Source organism: Mercenaria mercenaria, chromosome 5 (genome assembly GCF_021730395.1).
Source record: "Mercenaria mercenaria strain notata chromosome 5, MADL_Memer_1, whole genome shotgun sequence".
Classification (NCBI taxonomy): Eukaryota; Metazoa; Mollusca; class Bivalvia; order Venerida; family Veneridae; genus Mercenaria; species Mercenaria mercenaria.
The window spans coordinates 45,405,392-45,432,674 of NC_069365.1; the positions used below are offsets into that span (position 1 = coordinate 45,405,392).

Consider the following 27,283-nt stretch of genomic DNA (forward strand, 5'->3'; position numbering starts at 1 on the left):
AAAAGTTAAATATAGATAATTTTTCAAATTTTTGTGCTCTACTACACAATAATTTCTTACCTTTAGACTTTGGACAATTTAAATGAACATTTCTCAAATAACTGCCATCTTGTCCTTCAACAGGAAACCTGTATTTGTTTGCTCTCCTAAATAATGGTCTGTCTGCAGGCAAACATAGACACTGGTGTAGTAACCTACGTTCCTTTTCTGAAAAATATACACATTTAATTAGGAAATATCCATAGGCTTAAGAATGAGATATAAGGTCGCTGACTTCCAATCACTTGCCCCTCACCGATGCGGGTTCAAGCCTCACTTGGGGCATTGAATTCTTCATGTTAGGAAGCCATCCAGCTGGCTTGCGGAAGGTCGGTGGTTCTTCCCAGGTGCCCGCTCATGATGAAATAATGCACAAAGGGGCACCTGGGGTCTTCCTCCACAATCAAAGGTGGAAAGTCACCATATTACCTATAATTGTGTCGGTGTGATGTTAAACCCCAACAAAAAAAAGAATGAGATATGATAACAAATCCACAGATAGTCCATCACTGAACAGTCAAATGACATGGCACAGATAAACTACAGACAAATTTTGAAAGATTACTATCATGTATTTTCTATGGTATTTTATTTTTTACATCAAAGCCATTTACCATTAAATCTACTTAATAACTCAAATTTAATACAACTATTTCAACTAGATGTTATGATACTATACCTAATTGGTCATCTCGGACATTCCATGGGAATATCACATTAAACAGAGTTGAAAGTTCCATTGGCTGGAAATGGTAAACCTCTGGCAATATAAATTTGTCTCCCTGCAAAACAAAACAGAAATCATTAAATTCTTTATGACTCCTAAAGGGACTGGCCTACATTTTTAGATCAGATAATTTTTATTTTCAAAACATGAAAAAGACTGTGGAGTATAGTTGTTTCCTACTGAATCACCATTTCTACGATATTGATGTAAACAACAGCTGTCGAATGTGCTCCACTATTTGAAACCTTTCTACATAACAGATGTGCTAGTTTACATACAAAAACAAACAATTTTGTAAGTTGAAAAGGTGCATAATTTTGTAATCTGTACACCTGAGTTATAGAACCTTAGAACAGAGTGGTCATCTCATAATGACAACAATGTATGAAGAAACTTTGTGCTCTGGTGAGCTAAAAATGTAAAAGAATTATGAAACCTGCACTCAAATATTGTCAGTTATGTGTCTGAAGTTTGAACACATTTGGTGTAATACTTTCTGAAATAACTGCTTTCACAAAAATTTTGTCAAACTGTGAAATCATTAATATTTGTGGGGGACTAACTTTTGTAGATTTTCGGCTGCCTTGATCTAAAATTAAATCTAAATGAAAATATAAAATTCAAATTCTTTCTTTCCTCAAATTAAAGTTGAAACCCTGACTTCAGTTCCTCACATTTAAGCCCAAACCACGAAATTTTATGCCCACAAACTTAAATGACTTTACAATAATGTTGACCAAAACATGATAAGACTTTTGTAACTGGTCATGTGATGTCATCTCATGATGCAAACAAGGAGCCGCATTTTCAACTAGAAATGTGTCCATGGGACACAGATGCCCCCACTACATGACAAAGGACACAAATTCTTTCCTAGGTCAGGGGCCACAACTCCTACAATACTGAATGAATCCGGACGCGAAACCCCAGGTGCACAACTGCACATGCTGATCAACATTCCTGTAAACTATGGTGACTTTAGGTCAAATACTTTTGGAGCTACGCCCGACAGAACAATAAATTTCCAATTTTTAACTAAGTCAGGGGCCATAACTCCTACACGACTAAATGAATCGGACGCGAAACCCCAGGTGCACAACTGTACATGCTGACCAACATTCCTGTCAACTTTGGTGACTCTAGGTCAAATACTTTTGAAGCTACGCGCAACACAACATTAAAATGACCAATTTTTTACTAAGTCAGGGGTCATAATCCGGATGCGAAACCCTAGGTGCACAAATCCACATGCTGACCAACTTTCCTGTAAAGTTTTGTGACTCTACGTCAAATACTTTTGGAGCTAGGCGTGACACAACACTAAAATGACCAATTTTTGCAAAGTCAGGGGCCATAACTTCTACAAGACTGAATAAATCCAGACGCGAAACCCCAGGTGCACAACTACACATGCTGACCAACATTCCTGTAAAGTTTTGTGACTCTACGTCAAATACTTTTGGAGCTAGGCGCGACACAACATTCTCGGAAGGAAGGACGGACGGACAAAGGCAAATCTATATGCCCCCTCCCCCCAAAGTTGGGGGGCATAAAAATGCCATATCATGGCCCCAGATGTATGACCAAAGATTTTGTTGTTTGAGGTTTTAAGTGTAAAGGTGAATGCCATATGGAGGTCAAGGTCATATACATTATAATGGTCATTTTGTAGGTCTCGCCACAAGGTTTGTTGAGTGTGAGTATGAAATAAATTAGGTCATTTATGAGGGCTGTAGGACCAAAATTGTTGTTAATTAAGGTTTAAAAGTTTGAAGCCAAAGTCATATGCAGGGTCCAGTCACTTATACATGTATATGGGTTAGTTTTGCCACAATCCACTTATACATGTATATGGTTTAGTTTTGCCACAAGGATTGCTGAGTGTAAGTATAAACTAAATCGGGTCATTCATGTTAGCTGAAGATGAAAGGGTAAAATGTGGTTCGTACGGATAACCAGACAGACAGTTCAATTACTAAATGCCAGGAGGCATAAATACATGTATTAAGGTAACTTGACATGAACAACCAAGATGGCGTCACGAAATTGGGGTTGGTCACATTATTTACTCGTATAGACGATATACTGCTACAAAGGTCTAAAATTGCATTTAAATCATTTAATACATACATATACAATTGACAAAATACATTTAATTTATAAAATTATAAAATCAAATGTTCTGGAACTCACCATGAAAACTAGTCAATTTTTGTGCACATTTTGCGGAAAAGTTATGTATCCAAACTGAAAAAAAATTATATCCTCATATCTTTGAATATGTCCTTTAGGTGCTCCACCTATAAACAAAAGAACTTATCAACTGAGTTTTATGCTATTTGCTCGGTAATTTCATTAGTAAATTATAAATTTCTATATTTTCACCCTAAAAAGTTGAAACCTGCCTGCAGTATGAGGGTCGTTAAAAAAATAGTACATGTAAGTTTACTTTGTCCGTATTTCTGAGACTTAACATCCTCACATATTAAGAGTTTTGAGTGATGTGTTCATTTCTTAGTAATTTTGCATTGTTTGTATTTCAATTTTATATAATGCTTACAATCTTTTCAATCTGTGTCCTAGTTCAAATATGTTTGCTACTGTTTGAATAACCCTCAATGTCAAATCTTCTCTGACTTGCATGGAAATCTCATGGAAAGTGTGGATCATAGGCCATACTAAATTAATGGATGTTTAATGTAATTGATAAAGTACATTTTCTTGAATTTCTGTTGCCCCCAAAACATATAGAGCCAGTTTAGATGAGGATTTCTGCATTTGAACATGCAAGGGTCATAAAACATAATGTAAAAGACCCGAAATCAGCTATGTTTGGGTTCACTTTCCATTCATAGGACTGGGAGAGTTTTACGATAAACATATTTTTGGAATTGCATAGCCTCTTGTTACTGAATTTATTTGCAACAAAATATTGAAATTTATAATTTACTGACCAAATTACAGAGCAAATAGCATAAAACTCAGTGGATAAGTTCTTTTCTTCATAGGTGGAGCACCTGAAGGACATATTCAAAGATATGAGGATATCAATTATTTTCAGTTTGTATACCTAACTTTTCTGCAAAATGTGCACAAAAATTGCTTAGTTTTCATGGTGAGTTTCAGAACTTTTGATTTTATAATTTTATAAATTAAATGCATTTTTACAATGGTATATGTGTGTATTAAATGATTAAAATGCATCTTTAGACCTCTGTAGCAGCATATCATCTATAGAAGTAAATAATGTGACCAACCTCAATTTTGTGACGCCATCTTGGTTGTCCATGTCAAGTTACCTTAAGGTATAGAAGTTTCTCAGAAATTTGCTTACATGCAAAACTTCTGTAATGCGGATGCCGACGCCCACAAAAGGATGACAACAATAGCTCTTCTCTCAAAATTTAAATAACTGATCAAACATTATACAATGCTAATTTAAAAGATATAGTGTTAGGCATTTGGGGATTACACATACATTCAATTGTGTGAATGTTGGTTCAATACAATATAAGTTTATTTTCAAAATATTTTGTACCTTTGTTTCGTTTTTAGTACCTAAAATATTTATTTCAATGTAATTTATTTATTTATTTATTTGGGTTTTACGGCGCACCAACACAGTATAGGTTATATGGCGCCAAACAGGACTACAAATTCTGGTTCCACATCTCATTTACATCGAAATAAAAACATGAGGTATGGAATCAAAATTTGCATACCTGCTGGAATCACAGAGTTTGACTGCAAAACCAAGTGTTAAGACCCTATTAGTCGCCTCTTACGATCATGCAACCGTAAGTGGTTAGAGTATAAAGCAGTTGTATATGTTATCTCTTCAAACTCCTGGAAAGAAATACTAATGATTTATTAGCCAGAGATAAGTCTTTATTGAAACAACTCAGCTTCAGCTCCTGATTCTAGTTTTAGGATTATGGTTGGTTGATTGGTTGGATAAGCACCTCGGTTAACAGTTAAATATCAAATTATTGTAAATGGGAAGACACAATGTTGTGATGAGCTAACATTTTAAGTTTTTTTGGGTTGATTTTTTTATGTTTTATTAAAGTTAAAATTTCAGTCTTGTTTTGAGTTCACGGCTTTCTATAGGAAAACATTATACATGGTGATTGGGTCTACACTTCTTTTTAACAGTATTTCAATTAGTAGTGAGTGTCAAAGTCTTTCTATGCTGAATTTCATATTTGTTGTTGTTGTTTGTTGGGTTTAACATCACAACAACACAATTATGGGTCATATGGTGACTTTTCACGATTTAATAAGGATCCTAGATGCCCCCGTTTGCATTATTTCATTATTTAGAGGGTTTATAGTTTACCAATTGTGATTCCGGGTCCACTACCTTAATATAATTTCTCATCCTCCTTGTACACAGTTCACAATAATGACATCTTGTTTCATATGCAATGTTGTTTGTTACATTGTTTGTAATGTTTATGTCAGATGCCCTTAAGGGCCTTGACTTTTGAATAAACTTGAAACGTAACAATTACAAGCCAGCACCTGAGTAGAACTGCAGACTTATGCCAGCTGGATGGGTTCCTCACATGAAGAATTCAATGCCCTAGCTAGGCTTGAACCCACATTTGTGAGGGGCAAGTGGTTTGAAGTCCGAGTCACTCAGCCACAGAGGCCAAATTTTCTATAATATAATTTATCATAACATTTTGACTGAACTCATGAAATTGAAATTTATCGTAAAATAAATATCAGCTCATAATACATGCACACATTATACTTAAATAGGCTATCATTAAAGATACCATGAAGTTTAAGTTTACGATCAATATCAAGTCTGCCTAGGTTTACAAATATAAAATAATGCAGGTATGGGAATAAGCAGTTTTAAATTACATATATTGATTTTTCTGTCCTTGTTTAACTGTTTAAACTGCACTGAATGTAGAAGGAAGTAAACTTTAACATCAATGTAAAAATATGGCGTCCAAAGAAATCATAGTTGCATCAGATGAAATAATAACAGTCAAGTGCTGTGTATGTACAAAGAAAAACATAACAAGAGAAGCTGAAAAATATTGTGTAGAATGTCAGGATTATTACTGTATACCATGTACAGACTCGCACAAAATGTTTCCCACTCTGAGTGGTCACCAGATCCTGGATAAAGATGATTTCAGCTCGCATGGTCTACACCCAACCGACCTGCCGAGTTTTCCTACTGAGAGATGTTCTACGCATAAAGCAAAGATACTAGACATGTTTTGCATCAACCACAATGAAGTTGTATGTGCCAGCTGTGTAGCTCTCAATCACAGGTATCACTGATTATTCATTATATTTATATGAGCATTGACTGATCCAGCACCCATGCTCATGTGGTCCCTGGCCATTTTCCATATTATTTTCATTTTTGATCATCATTTTTTATATAATTTTCATTTTCGATCACTCGGAACCATAGATTTAACTACAACATAATGCTCTTCCCCTAACGACCTCGAGTGATCAGTGTTTTTCTCTACATATATAGCAACTGTCAAATAAAACTTCCAAAAACAATTTTAAATTTCCAATAGATTTACATGAATTTCAAATTGTCATTTCTTAAGGCATTGTCATATATTTCATAAAAAATTAAAATGACAAAGAAATATATGCCTCTGAACTGATGTATTGTAGGCTCACACATTTAATAATAAGTTTTTTGACATCAATTTTTCAATCAGTTTATCAGTGACGTCAATGAATTTTTTTATCTTGTTGATAATAAATGTTCATGGAAAAAAAAATGAAAGAAGTTTAATGAAATTCTACCAACTGGTTAGTTTGTTATGCACAAATATGTGGATTTTTAAACAATTAAAGGGCAATAACTCTAAAGTTACTAAAGAGATCCTGACGAAACTGAGTGTGCGCTACCACATTATGGTGATCTAAAAGTTTCATAGTTCTAAATCAAATATGTCACAAGTTATGAAGCAGAAATTGCCATATTTATAGTACCCTATAAAGTTAACATTACTACTAAGGGCCTTATTTCTGGTGTTACTCGGGCAATCTGACTGAAACCTGACAGGCTGCATTTCCCTAGTGGTGAACATGTATAATATTATGAAGTTTTATTTAAATATTTCATACCACTTCCTAAACATGGCTCCGGACGGACGCATGGACAGATGACGCCAAAACTATATCCCTCCACCTTCGGAAAGGGATAATATAGCTTAGACATTGATGTCGTTTTAAGTATAGGAAACGTTGGTCAAACTGACTTGGTTTATAATAAGTATAAAAAGACGAAATTTTGATGTTTCAGCAGGAAAAGCTTACATGTAAAATTTGTGTCTTTCCACATTGAATTTATCAAACTCGTTGAAATAAATTCACTATGAAAAGAAACTCTATCTTCTCTGTATTTAATTTTGATACAAAAACATATTACAAAACAAAATGTATATCAAAGATATAAAGATAGGACAATGCTTAACCGTACTTATAAAATACAAGTAAAATAGAAAAAAAATCGAATCAGACTTTAGAACAATATAAGGAATATCTGGAAATATATGCGTTTAGAGCCTAACTTAGAGGTATTGCTGGCAAATTAGTGGACAAAAAATTAAAATCCTTCTACTTATTATTATAGTAACTACTTTCCTCACACATTATTGTCATATAAACAGGTAAAAAGGTAGAATGATTCCTTCTAAATTTGAGGTGTGTCTGCATAATTTTCATGGTTTTGCTAACAAACTTTTTTAGGGCATGCAAAGACATAAGGTCAGTCCCAGAGGATGTTGACAATCTATACAAACAATCTACTTTCGAGGAAACTAAAATGAAGCTGAAAGCCATGAAGAAAACCACTGAAGATATAAAGAAGACACGAGAACAACTAGTAAGAGAGCTAAAGAAAAGCAAGGATGAAACAACTGATTGTATAAGAATGTTCAGGAAGGAAATGGAAGCTATGCTTGAGAAACTTGAAACAGAGTCCATTAAAGTGGTTGAAGCACAGTTTGAAAGAATTGAAACAATGTTACTCAAGCAGATCAAGGAAGCAAATAAATTCAGTGATGACCTTACACTGTTCACCACCAAACTGGAGAAGTCTGCTGGTAATAAAGCACAGGAGTTTGTCTGTGTAAACCAGGCTGTGAAAACTATTGATAAAACCAAAGAAGCTGAAAAACATCTGAGACAAGAACAAGATGCAGAATTAGAATTTAAACCTAATGTAAACATCAAAACATTTCTAGAACATCTAAAGACACTTGGTCAGCTCTCAAGTATGAGAACAAAATACAAACCAAAGACAACAGCCTACACAGTGAGAACACGGAAAAGGATCAGCGTGAAACTGACAGAAGACAGAAATGACTGCTGTATATTTGGTTCCTGTTTTATTTCAGATGGTAGCCTCCTGCTGACAGACTTCCATAACAGAAAACTGAAACATGTAGATATTTCCACAGCTACATTTAAGAATCATCTAGATCTTTGTGCTGGACCATATGCTGTCTGTCAGACTAGTGATGATGAAGCTGCAGTCAGCCTTAGTAACTGTATCATCCAGTTTGTGTCTCTTGGCCACAAGATGGCTACCACAAGGCAACTGAAGCTGGATCATCACTGCTATGGTCTGGCACATAAGGAAGGGAAACTTTACATATCTGATGCTGGGAATACAGTCTATATTCATGATATGACTGGTACTATGCTGTGCAAAATTACAACAGACAGACTGGGCAATGAAATTTTTAGTTCCAGCATACATATCAGTCTAGGCACAAAAAAGGACAAAGTGTATATAACTGACACTGTAAAAGGTATGATCACACTAGACACACAGGGAAGTTATGAATCAACATTTATAGATCCTGATTTAGTTATACCTTGGGGAGTATGTACCGACAGAAAAGGAAACATATTTGTCGGTTCATTACGTTCCTCAAAAATTGTCCAGATAAGTGAGGAATCCAAGAAAAAGTTGGGAGTACTAAACATAAATATGACAAACATTTTCTCAATCTCCTTTTACCCACAACAAAACAAGCTTGCTGTTACTGGGCATGACAATACAGTTAGCATTTATGATCTAGAATAAATCTTTAAATTTAATTTGTAATAAAACATCTACTCAAATTAGCCATGAAAGCTTAGTTTTGTTCAATATTATATTTAACTTTAGCAACCGTACATCTGTACATACATTACAGCTGTAAACATATAATAATTAAAACATTGTTTTGTGTTTTCTCTTCCTGCTCCTAAATTTAAACAAGAGCTGTCACAGTAGATAGCATGCTCGGCTATTTCGGAGCTTGTTAGTGAAATATGGCACATTTGAGGAAGCTGGAGCTTTCACTAAGTGTTCAATGACCAAAATGTGGATGAAAATAATGGACTATAACTTATGTCTGTGTCAAATGTATTAAGTAATAACAGAGATTGAGATAAAGTGTATCAAAACATTAAATAAGAATAAAAGGGATATAATTTATGGAAAGTTTCTGCAAGAGCAATGCATTATGTCTAATAATTAACTATTTTAAGTTTGAATAAAATCTATTTAGTAATAAGTGAGATAGTGCAAAAGTGCATCACAACTTGAACATGAAATTCTAAATAAACAAAAGGGCCAAGATGGCCCTAGGTCGCTCACCTGAGAAACACATCATAACAGTGTAAACATGTTTTCCAGATGACCCATATTTGAACTTGGCCTAGATTTCATCAAGGCAATCATTCTGACTAAATTTTATGAATATCCAGTGTAAAATGCAGCCCCTATGGCATACACAAGGTTTTTCTTTAATTTGACCGGGTGACCTAGTTTTGACCCTAGATGACCCATATTCAAACTCAACCTTGATTTCATCCAAACAAATTCTCTGATCAAATGTCATGAACATTGGGTGTAAAATGCAGCCACTACTGCATACACAAGGTTTTTCTTTGATTTGACCTAGTAACCTAGTTTTTGACCCAAGATGACCCACATTCGAACATGACCTAGATTTCATCAAGGAAATCATTCTGACCAAAATTCATGAAGATCAATTGAAAAATACAGCCTCTATGGCATAAACAAAGTTTTTCTTTGATTTAACCTAGTGACCTAGCTTTTGATCCCAGATGACCCATATTGATTTTATAAATATCCAGTGTAATATGCAGCCCCTATTGCCTACACAAGGTTTTTCTTTAATTTGACCTGGTGACCTAGTTCTTGATCCCAGATGACCCATATTCAAACTTTACCCAGATTTCATCCAGACAAACATTCTGATCAAATTCATGAAGATTCGGTGTAAAATGCGGTCCCTATTGCATACACAAGGTTTTTCTTTGATATGACCTAGTGACCTAGGTTTTGACCCAAGACGACCCACATTCGAACTTGACCTAAATTTCATCAAGGTAATCATTCTGACCAAAATTCATGAAGATCAATTGAAAAATACAGCCTCTATCACATACACAAGGTTTTTCTTTAATTTGACCTAGTGACCTAGTTTTTGACCACAGATGACCTATTTTCAAACTTTGCCTAGATTTCATCAAGGTAATCATTCTGACAAAATTTCATGGAGATCAGTTGTCAAAAAAATACAGCATCTATCACATACACAAGGTTTTTCTTTGATTTGACCTAGTGACCTAGTTTTTGATCCCAGATGACCCATTTTCGAACTTGGCCTAGATTTCATCAAGGTAATCATCTTGACAAACATTCATGAAAATCAATTGAAAATACAGCCTCTATCGCATACACAAGGTTTTTCTTTGATTTGACCTACTGACCTAGTTTTTGACCATAGATGACCCGTTTTCGAACATGGCCTAGATTTCATCAAGATAATCATTCTGACAAAATTTCATGAAGATCAGTTGAAAAATACAGCATCTATCGCATACACAAGGTTTTTCTTTGATTTGATCTAGTGACCTAGTTTTTGACCTCAGATGACCCCTTTTCAAACTTGGCCTAGACTTCATCAAGGTAATCATTCTGACCAAAATTCATGAAGATCAATTGAAAAATAAAGCCTCTATCGCATAAACAAGGTTTTTCTTTGATTTGACCTAGTGACCTAGTTTTTGACCCCAGATGACCCATTTTCGAAATTGGCCTAGATTTCATCAAGGTAATCATTCTGACAAAATTTCATGAAGATCAGTTGAAAAATACAGCCTATATCGCATACACTAGCTAAATGTTGACAGATGACTGACAACAGACAGACGCCAGACATCGAGTGATCACAAAAACTCACCTGAGCATTGCTCAGGTGAGCTAAAAATAGGGCATAATTCATATAACATTGGTGCCAGCATTATCGACCTTGTGTCATATGGTGTAAATGATGATGTGGAACAACCAATTTAAGTTTGAATCAAATCCATTCAGTAACAACACAGATATCATGAAAAAGCATCAAAATTAAACTGAAATTCTAATTAAAAAGGGGGCATAATTCATACAATATTGGCACAGGAGCTATGTCCCTTTTGTCATATGATGTGAATGATGATGGGAAAAAATAAGTTTCAAAGGTATTTGTATATGCCTTTAATTGATAGCCATATGTACTTGCATGCAAAACTTTAACCAAGGTGTGACGCCGACGCCAGGGTGAGTAGAGTAGTCGAGCTAACAAAAAACTAGATGAGTAGGTCATGGTAAACATTATTCAAGATAATTACTGAAATCTGTTCAAAAATTATACAGGTGGTCCAAATTTCTTTGCTGTAGCTTCAAGAACAAGCATTATGGTCAGTAAGTCTGGTTTAAGAATACTAAAGATGAGTATTGAAATCTGTATCAAAAGTTATACATGTGGTCCAAATTTCTATGCTGTACCTTCAAAAACAAGGAAGTAGGTCAGTAGGTCAAGATTAAGACAATTCAAAATGAGTATTCAGATCTGTATCAAAAAGTATACAAGTGGTCCAAATTTCTGTAGGTCAGTAGGTCAGGGTTAAGAATATTAAAGATGAGTATTGAAATCTGTAACAAAAGTTATAAATGTGGTCCAAATTTCTATGCTAACCTTCAAAAGCAAGAAAGTAGGTCAGTAAGTCATGATTAAGACTATTCAAGATAAGTACTGAAATCTTTAAGACATGTGACATTGAATGGTATGTGTGAATATGGAAGATATTCATAAAGAGATGAAAAAGTTATGTCCAAAATTGGATGAAGATAGGATCATAAATGTTAACAATGTTAACAAGCTTTTCATGTGATTTAAGCATGTCACCTAATTTTTGACCCCACATGAACCAGATTCGAATTTGACATAGGGATCATCAAGATAAACATTCTGATCAACTTTTATGAAGATAGGGTCATAAATTGTGGCCTCTAGAATGTTAACAAGCATTGCTTTGATTTGAGTGGTTGACCTAGTACTTGATCCCACATGACCCAGTTTCTTTACTCCTAATTGTGTAAAAGTTCATAAAGATGAAACGCATAATCATGTGTGTGTATACCTTAGAATACACCCACTGTGAAACTGAGTCATAAAATTACACAAAATTTGTTAGGATACTTGCTTTGACGCGATATGCAGAACATATCAGCAAAATCTCAATGTAAAATAACTTCTCTTATAATTTTTGTTGCCTAGGAAACAGCTTTAATATTGATGTAGCTCATTCAACCCCTTTGAATAGAGGTCTTTAATATTTCTTATTGTATTTGTAAAATAACCACTTGTGTGCCTTGAATTTGAAAAATGCTGCCATTTAAAAAATCTGTATTAGTGAAATAAAAATTGTTTCGGTCTAGCAGTTGTAAGAGAATAGAAGTGAATTTCATCATTTGAGCCGCGCCATGGGAAAACCAACATAGTGGCTTTGCGACCAGCATGGATCCAGACCAGCCTGCGCATCCGCGCAGTCTGGTCAGGATCCATGCTGTTCGCTTTCAAAGCCTATTGCAATTAGAGAAACCGTTAGCGAACAGCATGGATCCTGACCAGACTGCGCAAATGCGCAGGCTGGTCTGGATCCATGCTGGTCGCAAAGCCACTTCGTTGGTTTTCCCATGGCACGGCTCATTTTTATTTCAAGTATTGCAAAAAAATCATCATCTATTGAAAATTATGATTTTCTCGCAAAATAATCCAATTTATTTTCACACAAGAATGATTTCTAAATAAAACATCAGAACTAGTAGTAATGGGTCTAAAACTATCTTGACATCAAACATTTTATTTATAATATTCCCAATAAGTTTTGGAACAGCCCCAAAAACTGTATACAGCCATTCAGAGTAATTCAATACATACTGACCTTGCTGTAATCACAGATGCATTGTTTCATCGCCAAAAGTTGGTTTTTGATGGCTTCACTCATTGTTACTACCAGCTCTGATACCAATGTTTTATTTTGAAATAATGAGACAGCATGTACATGTAACACTAACTTTACTGTTTTAACAGGCTCTGAAACAAAGGGACACAAATGTGGTAAGAAGGTGATATCCACTGAGAATATGCAACACTGAAAATATGTAAATATTCATTTAGTTTTATCTAAGCATCAGATATTCTGTACTGAAATGAAGCAACAACAGACCTGCAGTAACATGTATATGAAAACAGTCTTACTGTCAGATTTAGTCGGCATAAACTGTTATGGTTTTAGCCAAAACGGCTATTTCCGAGGAACATGAATTTGCAGATTTATAAATTTGAAGATAAAATAGATTAAAATATAATCAGTTTTGTTGAGATTTAAGTTTGCATGCCGACACTGTCAAGAAAATCCATGAGAATTAACCTATGAATAATAACATTTTCATGGTAGAAAGTATGTGATAAAGTCTGATCAAACAATGGTATGGGTACATGTTGTGAAATGCAATGTTCACAAAGATGCTTTATTAATAACAAAGCGTCAATGTTCTTTAAATGTAAAGACATTTTATAAGGAACACTGTGTACATGAAGATATTTAAATGTTTCATCAAAACATTTTTAAAATACATACTGGTACTGATGATAAACCCGAACAGAAAATGAGATTTTTTACCTGTAACTTTTTTATTTCTGCAAATTGGAATCAATGGTCAGTATCAAAATAAAGCTTAACTTTTGCTGAAAACTTTACATAATTCAAATTTATATTTAGGAAGCAAACTCACACGAAGTGAGGGCCTGAAAGGGGTATGTAAAAAGGGGACTGTATGAACGTTGACTGATGATAAATACGAACACTTTGTCATTTACAAAATTTTCTTGGTATTATTATATTGAAACTTTCCCCGAAAAAGCTGCAACAGTCATTCCTGATCAAGTAATGAAAAGGTAACAAATATCAGGCCTTCATGTTTCGACAGTGAGCATGCGCAAAAAAACACCCTCTTCCCCAGTAATTTTGGATAAATATTTTTTATACAAATTTATGTAAGTCATTTATTTATACAGAATATTTACCAACTTTGTTTTTGTTTACACCAGTTGGTGTTGGAAGTGGAAACTATTAGATGGTGTGTTCAATTTTATAAATAACCGATTGCAATCGAATATTTCCAAGGTGGTCGACTTTATCATCTGTCCGGGTTTATCATCAGTACCAGTACAGTAATTTTTATGTACCATTGTCCAGTTTTATTTCACACCAAACAACTTTCAAGCTTTAAATGTAGAGGAAGACCCCCAGGTACCCTTCTAGATATTATTACTGGCATCAGCAGAAACCTGGATAGAACAACTACTACTCAAAAATCACTAAGAGGGCTTGCTCACACAAACCAGTTGTAAGGCTTCATTAAGTCATGATCTGAGCAGGGCTCGGGACCACAGAGGTGATTTGAAGCCTGCTACCATAACCGTTCAGCCAAACAGGCACTTTTAATCTATTGCAACCTACCTGTATTATAGCTTATGACAGGAGAACATGTTGGTAGTGTATCATTATAACCCGCGATGTTCAAGTCTGTATATACATCAAACTGCAACACTTCCTGCAACAAATAGCAAATGAATATTGTAAAACAAGACCAACATATAAACCTCTGATTAACTGTAATATCATTTTATAGTTTTGACAAAAACATCTATATTTGTATGGACATGGAATCATGGATTTCAAAAACTGAAAATAAAATAAACTTTGATTTTTCTTAAAATCTAATTTTGTGAATTATAGCAACCACAAAATCCACAAGAGTTGGTCTTCTGCAATAATCAAACTGAAATAGTTTGCATTACTTGGTGACTTTCCCGCTTTCCCTACTTAACTCTTAGCCTGCTGGCGGCAAGTGATTCTGCCTTAAAGTTTGTGACCAGTGCAGACCAAGATCAGCCTGCACATCCGTGCAGTCTGATCATGGTCTGCACTGTTCGCCATTCAGTCAGTATCTTTTTGGTTAGTAGTAAGCACCCCTTTTAACAGTTAATGGTACTGTCCAAACTGAAAGATGGACAAGTCCATTGTAGAAATTAAGCAGGGTAAGAGTTAAGACACCAATGTTCAACAAGCAAACTGAGTGGTTTTAAGGTGTCTGTTCAGGTACAGGCAGACACCCTGGTAGAACTACTACCAGTAACCTTCCATAATCCAGTTAATTGTTGCCCTCTGACAGAAACCTGGGTGGAATCACCAACCTTCGTTTAGCCAGGATGGCTTCCTCACATGGAGAATTCTATTCTACACCCCAACCGAGGCTACAAACACATATGGGTGAGGGGCAAGCGATTCAAAGTCAGCAACCTTTAACAACTCGGCCACAGAGGCTGCCACAACAGGTTTCTGATCAATACTCAACTTAATAGCATGAATATATCATAAACAATATGACTACATTTAAACTAGTGTTCTGTCTTGAAATTTACCTTTAATTTTGCTACCTTTTGTTTCATTTTACTCCTTGTGTTTATTCCCTCTTCCTCTTCTTCCTCAATGCAAGAAGCAAGGTCTGCATATGTAGCATCATCAGGTAAACCCTTGCAACCGGAGACACTCAACAATTTTTGTGATGACTGAAGGTGAAATACTGTACGATTTGATAAAATACTGTCAGCAAGTTTCTCTATTTCTGCTGTAAGGCTATCTTTCCAAGCACCTAATAATAGAATATGTAACAACAAATTAATAAGTAATTTTGTTTGTTGGTTTGTTTTGGGTTTAGTGCCATTTTTCAACAGTAATTCATTTATGCAATAACTAGCAGTTAACCTAACCAGTGTTCCTGGATTCTGTACCAGTACAAACCTGTTCTCTGCAAGTAACTGCCAACTTCCCCTCATGAATAAGGAGTAGAGGACAAATGATTTCAGTCATAGTGTCTTTTACCAAATCATCACAGAGAACATACACCTTGCCCAGGGATTGAACTCAGAACCCTGCAATCCATAGATCTGTACTCTCTCTATTGAGCTAATCGGGTGGGCTAAATTAAGTAAAAGGCAAGGAAGTTTGCATTTTGTGATACTATACAACCCATGCATATAATAACAGAACATGTTATGATAGTAATATAACTTCATTTGCTAAGTATTATTTTAAAACTCTCTAATTCATGTAAAAGCCAAATAACCTTAAAATAATGAAATTGTCTTTATTAATCTCTGTTTACTAAAAAGTTAATACAAACAGATTTTAGAGTTTCTCTGTAAAAATGCATTGCACAAATGGCATAGCCTCTTAAAACTAGATTCAAAGGAGTAGCTACCACATTACAAAGACAATTATTTTCTTTCCCACTAGACAAAATTCTTAACAAATTAATTTCTGCAGAGTTGCAGCCTCTATACAACATACAAATTTCAGTTCTTTTGACAGAATTCAATCTTTTTATTTTCCGCTTTTAGTACAGTTTTATGTAGTGCCCACACAATTATAGGAAATATGGCAAATCCAGCTTTTGACAGTGGAGGAAGGTGTTCGTTCTAGAGAGGTTGCACTGTAGAATACATGTAGTTCTCTCTCAGCTGCCACTGCTATTGGAATCAAACTACCCAAGTTGTGTAAAATTAGACTAATTGCCTATAGTATACAGTCTTTCTAGCACCCTAGAGTTCCTAGTGCCAAGATGTTACAATACAAATGTAATACAATGGACTGATCATTACAAAGTTTCTATGAGTTACCTTTACCTTTTCCATCAACAGTGAATGAAACTGGTATGTCACATTTACAACAACCTATCACAAATCTTGACAGTAAATCAACAGACACTATGTCAAAGTCAACAGTAGTCGCCGTATTGTCTTGTGATACCAGCTCAGCTGCTTTTATTGATTTGCTAGCTCCTTTTTCCAGGTAAATAAAAACTTTTTGCCTGTCCAGGTTATTCTGAAAATATATTGTGTTTTTATACATACAGTTATCTCAAAATTCCAGCTATCAGAAGACATTTTCAAGTCCCGTCCCTGAAGCATGTGCACAAAATATCATTTGAAGTCGAATTTCGGTTATCTAGAAGTAAAATGCTTGATGCCTTGGAATTCAAGTTACCGAATGTATATGAGCCATGCCATGAGAAAACCAACATAGTGGCTTTGCGACCAGCATGGATCCAGACCAGCCTGCGCATCCGCGCAGTCTGGTCAGGATCCATGCTGTTCGCTAACAGTTTCTCTAATTCCAATAGGCTTTGAAAGCGAACAGCATGGATCCTGACCAGACTGCGTGGATGCGCAGGCTGGTCTGGATCCATGCTGGTCGCAAAGCCACTATGTTGGTTTTCTCATGGCACGGCTCATATAGTTGTATAAAAAACACAATTTTTGGTAAAACTGAAAATTTACTGTTTGTCTTCCATACTGCAGTCCTACAGATTACAGGGCAACATTTTACTTACAAAATATTTACCAAGAGAATTATCTAAATACTTACACTTTGATCATAAGAAGGATCTAAACAAGGAGATGTGCTAGTTAATCACAGTGTTGACAAGTCATGAAGAACAAATGGCCAATGAGGTAATTGTCAACAAAAAGTTTCATACTGAAGTAGCAATATCCGAAACTGATCCAAATGTTGTGAAATTTGTTACATTTATCAATGAAATAGTCATTCTTCAGAGTTCCTTGTACAAAAATGTCTGGTGCTGAGAAAACAATAGATCTACTGTCATGCAAAATATATCTGATGATAATCATAATTTTACGACAATCGTGCTGTTTTAGTGCAGATTCACCGACATGGGAATTTTGACTGAACCACAACACTACTAAAAGACTTTCCCAAGTTTTACTCTGAAAAAACATTTAAGACAGTGATACTTATATTGTATTGTATAAAACTTAATTAAAATAGATGCAAAGTACAAATATGATAGTTATTAAAGCACATGTAACAAATAAACAGACTATCAATGAGAGAGGATGAATTTTACCTTTAGCCTGCTGGCGGCAAGTGATTCTTCTTTGTGACAAGTGCAGACAAAAATCAGCTTGAACTTCCACGCAGGCTGATCATGTTCTGCATTGTCCGCTATTCAGTCCATGAATTTTCATTAAACACCCCTTCGAATAATAAATTGTGTTGCCCAAATTGAATGATGGACCAGCCCATTTTAGAAATTCAGCAGCCTAAAGGTTAACTTCAAAGAATGTGGGTAGAAATTGAAATACATACAAAATATTTCCCATATTTTGAATAATCCACATTTTCTTCAGATGCAAGAAGTGCTATGCCAACTACTGAAACTCCTGAAAACAGACAAATATCATAATTTAAAGACAATGTTAGCACACCGACATGAAAATTGGACCAGCTGTGAAACAAATATGGTTAGATTGATTGTAAAGTCTTCTAAAATAATAATTATGAACCAAAGAACACAACCATGCAAAATAATTGCAGACTCAGTTTGACTGAGTGTGTTCAGAAGTTTTTTTGTTTTTGTTTTTTTTTTTGTTTAACATCGCACCGATACAAGTATAGGTCATATGCCAACTTTCAAGCTTTGATAGTGGAAGAAGACCCCAGGTATGCTCCTAAGAGGTGGTGAAATGTACAACATCCCCCATATCCCCTAGCTCTGGCTTAGACTGTCGAAGTGGAATTCTAAAATATGATAGTAAAAATGAATGGACTCAATGCTCACAAAGAATCAGAAAATATAATAACACAAAGTCCAAAACCCGTTTTTATCCTAAAGCGATTTTCAATTAAAAGTTTTCTTCAGAAGTTGTGACTGAAACTAAAATTGTAAAGAATCTTTGTTTTATTACTTAACCCTTAGCCTGCTGGTGGCAAGTGATTCTGCCTTTGCGACCAGTGCAGACAAAGATCAGCCTGCACATCTGTGCAGTCTGATCATGGTCTGCACTGTTAGCTATTCAGTCAGTATCTTTTAGGTAAGCACCCCTTTTAACAGTTAATGGTACTGTCAAAGTTGAAAGATGGACAAGTTCATTATAGAAATTTAGCAGTGTAAGTTTTAAGGCAATGAAATAAACAAATGGAATCATAAAGCCATAAACACGCCAGCCTTGTGTTCTGGGTTACTTGACCAAAAAAATAGGACTGGTAGGTGGGCAATTTGTTTCTTTCATTTTTTATCTCATTTCTATTGCATGGAGTGTCTAAAAAGTGAATATAGCAATAAAAAACAAATATTACCAAACTGTATACAATCTATAATTCACTTCAACAACAAAGAATAGAGTTTATGCTTAGTTTTAGAGTTGGTAGAGTTGGTAAGGTAATGGCTGAACCAGTATCAAGACTCTGGACACTTATTATGCAAAGCATGGATATATTGTCTTTATCTTTACACAAGATGTTGATGGGTGTACTCAAGATGTACTTGGTTATGTTCTAATAAATTCAAATTTTATGCTAGACATTAAATCAAACCCTGAATTTCAGTTGAAGGAATTATGTCATATTTGCTTAATATTTAGTTCATTTTAATACAAACCTCCTGGCAAAAGAAAATTCAACTTTTGCCTTTTCTCCTCCAAATCTGTTGCTGATGGTAACTCAGCATAAGCCAATAAAATAATTTCTGTTTCAGTCTGGTATCCAAGTAACAGCTTAGATTTCTGATCTCCATTCTGAAAAAAAAGATTAATATCATAAAGTGATACATTAGCTTAATTAAGCTCTAGTTACATCGTATGATAAGTTAAATTAATTTATTATACTATTCATATAAATCATAAATAAAGAACTGGACGGCTATAAAACCACAATAGGACAGGCTAGGTGTTGCGTTACTGGATGGCTAGAATGCAAGCTAGACTAGACATTTTCTTCTTAAATACAGGTTTAAGAAAACTACATGTGTAGGCTTTTAAATAAAGTATTTTCAACTGGACTGAATGCGGAGTGAAACCATAGAAGATCTAGAATCACTATGTCCAGCAGTTGAGCATTCCACTTTAAAAGATGGAGAGTAATCCTAGCCCATCAATGCACCACTTTGATGTCAGTCTAAAGCTGAAGGACCTAAATTCACATAAGGCCCCGGGACCAGATGCAGTTCCAACAAGGTTCTTGCAGGAATATGCAGATGAACTTGCCCCTGCGCTGACATTGATCTTTCAGGCATCACTACAGCAGGGTTGCGTCCCCTCAGATTGGAAGGCCGCCAATGTCACACCCCTCTTCAAGAATGGAGATAGAAGTAGTCCCTCAAACTACCGTCCCATCTCACTAACATCAGTTTGTAGTAAACTGGAGCACATATTACATTCTCAAATCATGGAATACCTAGAAAAATACAACTTACTACTGTGAGAGCCAACTTATCCTCACCATTCAGGACCTAGCTGTAGCCTAGATGACTGGGAGCAGATAGACGCCATCTTGCTTGATTTTAGCAAGGCGTTTGACAAAGAACCCTATAAGCGGTTATTGTACAAGCTGCATCACTATGGCATCCAGGGTAATGTACTCCAGTGGATACAAAGTTTTCTGTCAGACAGGAGCCAACAAGTGGTCATTGAGAACCAGTCATCCGCACCTGCACCTGTTACAGCTGGTGTCCCTCAGGGGTCCGTGATTGGTCCTCTCCTGTTTCTCCTGTACATTAACGACAAGCCAGCAACAGTCTCCTCCATTACTAGACTCTTTGCTGATGACAGCCTACTGTACATGAAGATTAGGTCTTCGCAGGATTCCTTGACCTTACAGAAGGAACTTGAACGACTCCAGTAATGGGAAAGAGGACTGGCAGATGTCTTTCAACTCCAGCCAATCTGAAGTCACCAGGTTCGCCCACAAGAGAAACCCATTGTGCACATCCTACATGATCCATGGTCACACATTAGCGGTTGCAAAGACTGGAAGGTACTTGGGGGTAACCCTGTCTCAGGACCTTTCCTGGAAACTACATGTTGAGACAGTGGTCAAGAAAGCAAACAACAGCCTAGCTTTCCTATAACGCAACCTATAAAGCTGCCCAAGTAACATTAAGGATAGATGTTATTCGTTGCTGGTCCGGCCCATACAGGAATATGCTGCCCAAGCCTGGGATCCCCACACTCAGACGTGTATTCAGCCACTTGAAGCTGTGCAGTGATGAGCTGCCAGCTTTGTAACTGGGGATTAACACACAACCAGCAGCACCAGCAACATGATCACCAACTAGGTTGGCAGACTTTGATGCAGCGTAGATGGTATGCAAAGGCCATCATGGTATACCGTATTGTGTATGGCCTTGTGGACATAGACCCCGCCTCCCACTACCACACCTCAGCTGCCATCAATAGGGCTACCACTACAAGATTCATGGCCCCCTTTTGCAGAACAGATTCATACCGGCACTCCTTCTTTCCATCCAGTATACGGTTATGGAACACTCTGCAAGCTCACCTGACAAGAGCCACTATCATAGAGGCTTTCATGGCAGGCATTGTCTGAGATCCAATGTAAATACACCAGCGATTTTACCATTTTAACCTGCACTTCTTTGAGTCTCACATCCACCTTGTAAAGAGTGGGCCATGTACAGTATTGGAAGAAGAAAACAAACCTGAGATAGTATGAAAATTTATGAGCGTCAGTTTCTCATACATGTCAAGTTTCCCGGACTGTCCGGGAGTTTCCTGGATTCAGACCCACTTTCCCGGGTGTAAGGAAAACTTAAATATCTCCCGGAAAATCAGTTTTCCATAAAAGCATATACCTTTAGTAGGCCAGCTCTACATTTTAAATCCAAAATTTCCAAGCTTATGCTTTTATGAATCATTATACACTGTGGCTGACGTAATTTATCACTCTCTTAGTATCCATAAAATTTTAACAAGGTCACCCTCTGATGACATGCTGCAAACAGGTGTGTGTATGGGCTATTTTTAGACTGTGTTAATTGGCGAGTGATGATGTTTACATTAATATGATAAAGACAGGAGCTTGTTTATGGATGATTTACCTTAGGTGGGAAAGGATATTTAGGGATACATTTGTATAGATAAAAGAACTGACCTTTACTGGAGTGATGGCAATCATTACCACTGATACAACTTGAAAAAATTTTTAACAGCTACATGATTTTGTATTTTCTGTTTATTTTTATTCAGTAAAACACATTTTTTAATACTATGTAACTTTATAATGGTGAAATAGATTTTTTGCCAGTCTATTTTAGCTACTGCTGATGTACTAAAATTCTAGGAATGTCGAAAAGACCTGCAGGTTATTCACTGGGTACTGTATATTAAAAAAAAAGAGATGTGCTAAATAAATATATTTCATCAATTCCTCTGCTCATTAAATGATAATAATTAAATAAATCTGAATCAATACTTTAAAAAAAAATGTTTTAAAATGCAAGTTACAACCCTTCAAACCATTGCCCAAATCAGTTGATCAAATTAAGTCAGAAAGGAAAATGATTTAGATCTAATTCATACATGTCATACGTCCCAGATTGTCCGGGATTGTCCCGGAAATCACATACTCGTCCCGGTGTCCCGGACAGTGTTGAAATGTCCCGGAAAATTAAAAATACAGAAAACAAAAATAACTCCCCAAAAAAAACTAGTTTTTCTGGTCTATAAATTGTTGAGTTTTACATTAATAAAACCAATAAACAGTCCCCGGTGTCACATTGTTTATTCCTAATTATCCGATAATCAGTTTCATGCCCTCGAGCGGGACACATGTTGAATAAGCCAGCTCCGATCAACACTCATATTGAATGCGCCCTGCGATCTTTTGTTGACCAAGATTAATTTACAGTCAGCTATTTTGATGACCCTGATTATGAATTGACAAAATTATGCAATCAATAACAGTTTTATGATCATTTAATATTAGGAACAATAGCCGAAAATCTCGTTGTTTTAGCACGTAGGCCGTGAAGCTACATGTAGCCTTGATTGGTGAAAATGGCTGATAAAGGGTAAATTAAACGATAATTATTTTAAAAGGTTGTAATCTTTCAAAATGTAGATCGATTGTCACACATATTCTAAATTAAACTTTTGACTATTGAATGCCTTTGCCGACCGATCCATGAAAATTGACCCAACCCGAAATATTTTATATCGATTTTATCTACAAGATTTATTTTATTCCTTTGAGGATTCCATTTTATTAATGGTTAGATAAACGTTTAAGCATAAAAATGATACCAAATAAGCTGGATTCTAAATCACGATGACCAGGTTAATTCTTTGTATGTAGCAAGTCTCCTAATTCAGTTAACCAATTCACGTGCCGAACTATAGACGTGAATTACCCTATTTACCTCCCTTAGAAAGCTAGACGACATTTGCAGCAAATTATTCCTAAGCGAGGGAACTATGATTGTTTATCTCCGGAAACTGCATGTAATTTTATGATATTTATGCATGAAACAGACAAATACTAATGTCACGGTGTATGTCCCGGACAAAGGGTAAAAATCCAGGAAATTTTAACGCAGAATCCCGGAAAGGTCCTGAAAAATTATGGCATGTATGTCTAATCTGTTTTACAATTATATATTCGACCAAAAATTTCCTAAAGAATGCTGGTTGATAAAACCTCCTGGATTTTCAACTGAAATCTCCTGGAAAATTGTCCAGGGAACTTGGCATGTATGGTTTCTGTTTGAATTGGATTGTAGGAAGGGATGAGTAGAACTCTGCTATGTCTGGGATTTGGTATAGTCAAAATAATCTGATGTTTAGATTGTTTTATTTATTCATTCTGTTGGGTTTAACGTCGCACAGACACAATAATAGGTCATATGTCCACTTTCCAGCTTTGATGGTGGAAGAAGACCCCAGGTGCCCCTCCGTGCATTAAATTCAATTTTCATATGTAAGATTTTTAACACAAGGCACTAATCTGGTAGCTCTTTTCTGGAGTCTTCTAAACTATCTATGACTTTTCTCATATATATGAATACCAAACAACATTAGCAAACATAAACTTTTCCACACAAACTACTGCCAATGGTCTGCGGGTGACTCCCAAGTCCCACCATATTGTCCAATATTTTTCAATATTTCCTGGTAAAAAACTCCATTTAATTACATTGAGACAATATTATGTGAAAATAATTTGACATATTTAAAAGTTAGCTTTATCAAAATAAACCATATATTGTAAATGAAGCCTTTATTTCTGCACATATTCAACTGTATCCGAACTGACACTTGTATGAATTTAGTGTCACTGTATCTACATCGATTACACTGTAATTGGCAGCTCAATGTCTATTTGTACTGAATTAGTCAGATGCAATGATATATTCAATTTGTAGCTCTTTTATTGAAAATGGAATAGCTTAACAGATAACTTCTTACACACAAAAAATCTGCCAAAGTTTCCGCAACGACGACAGCAGCCATTTTACAGCTATAAAATCTGATATCCGGTATCCGGATTTAAATGTTTGAAACAGCTATTTCATTTTTACACGATTGCAATGGAATTGTAGAATATAAGTCAACATGATAACAAACCCTTTATGAAAAAATGTATGCATCGTAGATTAACTGATATCCCTACAACAGTAGGTCAGTGGAGCATACTGCCGGCAAGGAAAGCCTGATAGTAAGTGAATTTTATATGAAAGTCATCCTCAAGCCTTTCATAACGCTGAAAGAATTCTCAAAGTCGGATCAGTATCGAAAAAGATAAGGCAGTTTGAAATTTAAGCAAATGGCAGATAATGGAGGCAGCCATTTTAGTGTTTAAATGACGTCATTCGCACAGTCCTGAGTTCTTTATTTTTCTTTATTTAGCACATAACCTTTTAAATAGATTAATTTCATATGTTTCTTGAGTGCAAGATGTAAAACATGGTAAGTTCTTTCGTTATAGCTGGAAAAAGTAGAGAAATTATTCTACAGAAGTAAGCAAATACAATTCAAATATGTATCTAGAAACTGAATATTATTCGCCATTTTTTTTGTTGACATGGAAACAAAATGGCCACAATTTTTATCAAATATTTAAATGCTAACTTTCTCATTTTCAGGCCGATTTTTCAGAAAATTATCCTTAAACTGACATAAAATCAAGGAAAAATAGCGGTCATTTACCTCGTAAGAGAGTTATCCTTTCACATTTGCTTACAGCAAAATCACATCACAATCACACTGGTATGACCTGGTATTTTTATTAATCTTAAAATGAGTTTTACTTTACCAAATACAACTTTATTTCTCATGATTTTCTACAAATATATTTAAAGTATGCCCTCAATGAAATGTAAACAAATATTGCTTTAATGGAGACGCCTGTGGCCATCAAGTGAAAAAAAGGCGTCAGGAATCTGTCCGCCGTTACGCGACTTGCGACTGGTACTTGTAGTACTGTTAGGCCTCAATGAGAATTTGTCTTTTCAGTTTACCCTACTCCATTAATTAACAAAATGCTATTTATACCGCCAAAAAAACACAGTATTTATAATTCGCTCCATTGTCACACACCTACTTTTTTGTTTGCGTGGTGTCTATATATTTCGGAAGTACCTCTTAAACAATAAAAAAAATCTCGTAGGAGAAGTTTATCTTTGCACATACATAGGTCTGTTATGTTTCACTATTCAGACCTGACCACGTGTAGTGATATGCCTGCAGATGTGTAGAACATTTTTTTTTGAAATAAATAAGTCAGTCGTTATCAACGAAATCGACGTAGTTTTGGAAGTCATCGGACCAATAAAGCCATAATGTAAATTATATTTAGCTTTCAGTTGAAACTTTACATTTTATAAACTTAAGCTGAACATTATTCTGATATTTTCTATTTGGTTAGATTTAATCTATGATATTAAGCGTATGATTATTTATTTATTTATTTATTTATTTATTTATTTGGGTTTTACGGCGCATCAACACAGTATAGGTATATAAACGTATGATGATAAGCTCAAGGACAATCAAGCAAGAATGATGTCAGCATCGTATGACACATACCCCACTGAAAATGCTTGATAGCATATTATTTAAGTGTGTAAATAAGGGCATTATTAAAAATAAATCCAACATCAAATGACCGATAATGAGCGTTTCCACGTTATGTTGATGATTTACCTATTACCTTTACTTGATTTTTTGAGAAACTGTAAGAAGAGTTGAGTACACAACATACAAAACGGTTGTGATATTGTAAAGTAGAACAGGACACATCACTCAAGAAAATGATCGGACATGAAAATCCTGATAATATAAGCATGTCCACTTGATATTGATGATGTAGTTCAAGTTTCGTTTGAACTGGATGAAAGCTGTAGAAAGAATTGAGTGCCCAAGTTGTGAAGAAGTGTGATGGACAGGCGGAATAACGGACGGTTTAACAGTTCAAACCTTATGCCTCCTGGGTATTCAACACCATTTAATAATAAAATAAAGTTCGTGTTATCTAAATATGTAACATAACTTTAATATATATGCTGAAATTTCTCGCTGTTTTGTCGAAATATGCCGAAAGTCGAAAAAGCAAAACATAAATATTTTGAATCTTCTTTAAGCAACAGTGCAATACTTCATTGTATTACATCATTGAAATATAGCCAAGTGTTTAGTAACTAGAAATAACGTCATGTAACCAACCCACTGTTTAGTTTTGAATTTGAAAGTATATATCTAAATGTTTTAATAACTGGTCCTGTGGCAACTTGCATATGATAATCATTATAACAAAATAAAACTACAGCTGTGTGATAGATACAATATACGTTTGAACGTTTCTTATTGGCATCATGTTCTTCAGCTATGGACTGACAAGCATAGCCGGATATCGACCGAGTACATTGGCCTTTCTGTGTACGGGTTTAATGAAACATGTAACGCGTGGGCATCACGGAACGTGTTTAGCAAACAGAACAACTTCGTACTCGATACAATACATACTACGTAGAAATAATCGGACGGGAGTTTAAACTATTTAGGAATATTCATACCAATTACATATATATTTTGATATTTTGACATATTCATTGATAGCGTTACCTTAACTTGTTAAAGTCGCATAATTATATAAGAGCCGTAGCACAAATACATCATATGCAGGCTAGTACTAGATGCGGCAATGGTACTTCGAAATCATTGTTTTATTTCTTGGGCGTGAATTTAATGGTTTTGTTAAAAACAATTATATACGAACTACTGATATAAA

General features: G+C 35.3%; 2 protein-coding genes across 4 annotated transcripts in view; one reads left to right on the forward strand and one right to left on the reverse strand.

The window, feature by feature from the left end:
• LOC123557072 (ufm1-specific protease 2-like) overlaps positions 1-24,518 on the reverse strand; it is a 36,038-nt gene extending 11,520 nt beyond the window's left edge. The window contains exons 1-9 of one of the 3 annotated variants that reach the window (XM_053543395.1): positions 24,463-24,518; positions 19,641-19,776; positions 18,350-18,423; positions 16,864-17,062; positions 15,601-15,830; positions 14,636-14,729; positions 13,055-13,206; positions 719-821; positions 61-207 (exon numbers count right to left, since the gene is read on the reverse strand). In XM_053543395.1, the coding sequence (XP_053399370.1) occupies positions 61-207; positions 719-821; positions 13,055-13,206; positions 14,636-14,729; positions 15,601-15,830; positions 16,864-17,062; positions 18,350-18,423; positions 19,641-19,776; positions 24,463-24,507 (1,180 nt within the window). In that variant the 5' untranslated portion in view covers positions 24,508-24,518. Of the gene's footprint in view, positions 1-60; positions 208-718; positions 822-13,054; positions 13,207-14,635; positions 14,730-15,600; positions 15,831-16,857; positions 17,063-18,349; positions 18,424-19,640; positions 19,777-24,462 lie in introns of all 3 variants that reach the window. The other 2 variants (XM_053543396.1, XM_053543394.1) reach the window with 2 other exon arrangements.
• Positions 5,628-8,994, forward strand: LOC123557073 (uncharacterized). Its single transcript, XM_045348286.2, has 2 exons — positions 5,628-6,063; positions 7,511-8,994. The coding sequence occupies exons 1-2, from the start codon at positions 5,726-5,728 to the stop codon at positions 8,853-8,855; spliced, it is 1,683 nt and encodes a 560-aa protein (XP_045204221.2). The 5' UTR covers positions 5,628-5,725; the 3' UTR covers positions 8,856-8,994.
• Positions 24,519-27,283: the final 2,765 nt, after the last annotated feature.